The sequence below is a fragment of the Alligator sinensis genome, unplaced genomic scaffold (assembly GCF_000455745.1).
Source record: "Alligator sinensis unplaced genomic scaffold, ASM45574v1 scaffold1200_1, whole genome shotgun sequence".
NCBI lineage: Eukaryota > Metazoa > Chordata > Crocodylia > Alligatoridae > Alligator > Alligator sinensis.
In genome coordinates, this window is record NW_005842772.1 from 629,452 (window position 1) to 631,560 (window position 2,109).

A 2,109-nucleotide genomic window follows, 5' to 3' on the forward strand; every position below is an offset into this window, starting at 1 on the left:
CGGCAGCGCCGAGCGGCACTCGCCTACCCCAGGCACGCTGCCCCCAGGCCCTCTGCTCCCTACCTGAGGTGGGCTCGTCCATGGAGAAAGCCTTGTTCTCCACAAACATGCTCTGAGCCTTGTGCTCCTTGAGGATGGTATCGTAGCCCACGCCCCGCGTCGGGTACCCGTCGTCCTCGTAGGTCTGCTCGGGGCCTGGGCGCGTCACGTGCGTCACCTCGGGGATGGCGTAGAGCAGGAGGAAGACGCCGGCGTTGGCGACGAGGGCGACGGCCAGTGTGGGGTCGTCCCAGCCCGGCGTGCCGCGCTGCCGGTTGCCGTAGACGTACATGACGATCCAGACCACCCAGATGGCTGCCGAGAGGGCGGCGGTGAGGAGGATGAAGACAGCGTGCTTCCTCCAGTGCGCGTGGCGGCCGCACAGCGGGGGCCAGGCTGCCACGAAGGCGGCCAGCAGCAGCAGCATGACGTAGAGCAGCGCCAGCACGAAGTCCTCGTTGGCCACGGCGCAGGGGTCCGGGGTGGCACCCCCGTTCCTCACCACCGTGATGAGCAGCCACTCAGCGTTGATGATGGCCTCCACGGCCGCCAGCGCCACGGCCACTGCGAAGGTGGCCCAGCCCCGCGGCCCCCGGTTGCGCCGTGCCAGCAGGTTGAGGCTGAGCGCGTGAGCCAGCAGGCAGGAGAAGCAGGCGGCAAAGAGCACGCCAAAGAGGAAGCGCCGGGCGGCGCAGGTGGAGAAATCCCGGCCGACCACGAAGGCGAAAGCCAGGCAGAAGAGCCCGAGGGTGCCCAGCAGGAAGAAGACCTGGGTGCCCACCAGGCTCCGCTTGCGGGGGTCCTGGGTGAAGGGCAGGCTGGCCACCAGCACGATGGTGAGCACGAAGCTGGTCACGATGCCCAGGCTGGCCACGGCTTCCACCGCCACGCCCCAGGGCGCCGACAGGTTGCACAGAGCGTAGTACAGCGGCGACAGCTCCTTGCCGCAGCCCGACGGGGCCGGATCCGGCACTTGGCCCGCGGCCGGGAGGAGCAGCACGAGGCTCGCCGTGCCCAGCAGCAGCAGCCGGGGGGCCGCCATTGCCGGCGCTCGGCGTGGGGTGCCACGAGCCTCAAGTCCTAGGAGGGAAAGGGGAGAGGTGGGTGTCCCAGCGATGGAGCACAGCGGAGCAGGACACCGCAGCCGCCCACCCCCTCCCTTGCCGGTTCCCAGGCTCGGAGGAGGATGCCGGGGCTCCCGAAGGGCCTTGCAGGCCCTGGGAATCTGGAGTCCCCTGGCCGGGCCGACTCACGGGCTGGGAAAAGTGCCCAGGTCCTGCAGAAGGAGGGAAGACCCCGCTCCCCTACTTGTTGCCCCCCACTGCCGTGGTTTCTTAAGTCACGATCTCAGCTGGAGCCCTGCAAAGGGCACTGGTGCCGCCATCCCCTGGGCTGCTGGCTTTGTTTCTAGACAACTCGGAGCCCGGGCGAGAGGCAACAGGCCATGCCCCAGCGCCGAGCCGCCCCCACCCCTCCCGGTCCGGGTGTCCCCAGGGTGCCCGGGCGGCAAGGACCTGGCTTCTCCGCTGGGCACCGGGACTGCCTCTGCTCTGCCGGGGCCTCGGGAGGATTCAGAGAGAGCACAAACACGGTGCATGCCTCCTTACCCACCCAGCCCCGCAGGGAGCAGCCGCTCCACCGCCTCCGAGCAGAGCCCGGCACAGTGCAAACCCCGGGCAAGGAGAGTCCCTGGCACGGCTGGAGCATCCCGGCACCCAGGCCTCTGCCCCGAGCTGCCCCGTCCCGGGTGCAGGAGGGAGCGTGCGAGCGTTTCTAGCCAATGCTTCCTTCTGCAGCACCCGCCAGCCCCCCCTGCCTGCCCAGGGCCCGGAGCCCAGCCGGGATCGCTGCAGCCTGGCAGGGGCTCCGGTGCTGTGCCCAGCACCCCTCCACCCGTCTCCCCACCTGCCCAGCCCAGCTGTCCCGGTCGGAAGTGTCGGGGCAAGGACACCGGATCCAGAGAGGCTGCGTCATGGCACCAGATCGTCCTGGCTTGCCCCAGTCTGGGTGGGGAAGTGCACCCCGCAGGGGAGGGGGCGGGCAGGAGGGGAAACTGAGGCAGGAGGAGGG

At 69.9% G+C, this 2,109-nt stretch overlaps 1 protein-coding gene across 1 annotated transcript in view; it reads right to left on the bottom strand.

Moving 5' to 3' along the window:
• GPRC5C (G protein-coupled receptor class C group 5 member C) overlaps window positions 1–2,103 on the bottom strand; it is a 4,459-nt gene extending 2,356 nt beyond the window's left edge. The window contains 3 exon segments of the mRNA XM_025216886.1: window positions 64–1,101; window positions 1,104–1,119; window positions 1,945–2,103. Coding sequence (XP_025072671.1) covers window positions 64–1,101; window positions 1,104–1,119; window positions 1,945–2,013 — 1,123 coding nt within the window. The 5' untranslated portion in view covers window positions 2,014–2,103.
• Between the last annotated feature and the right edge of the window lie 6 nt (window positions 2,104–2,109).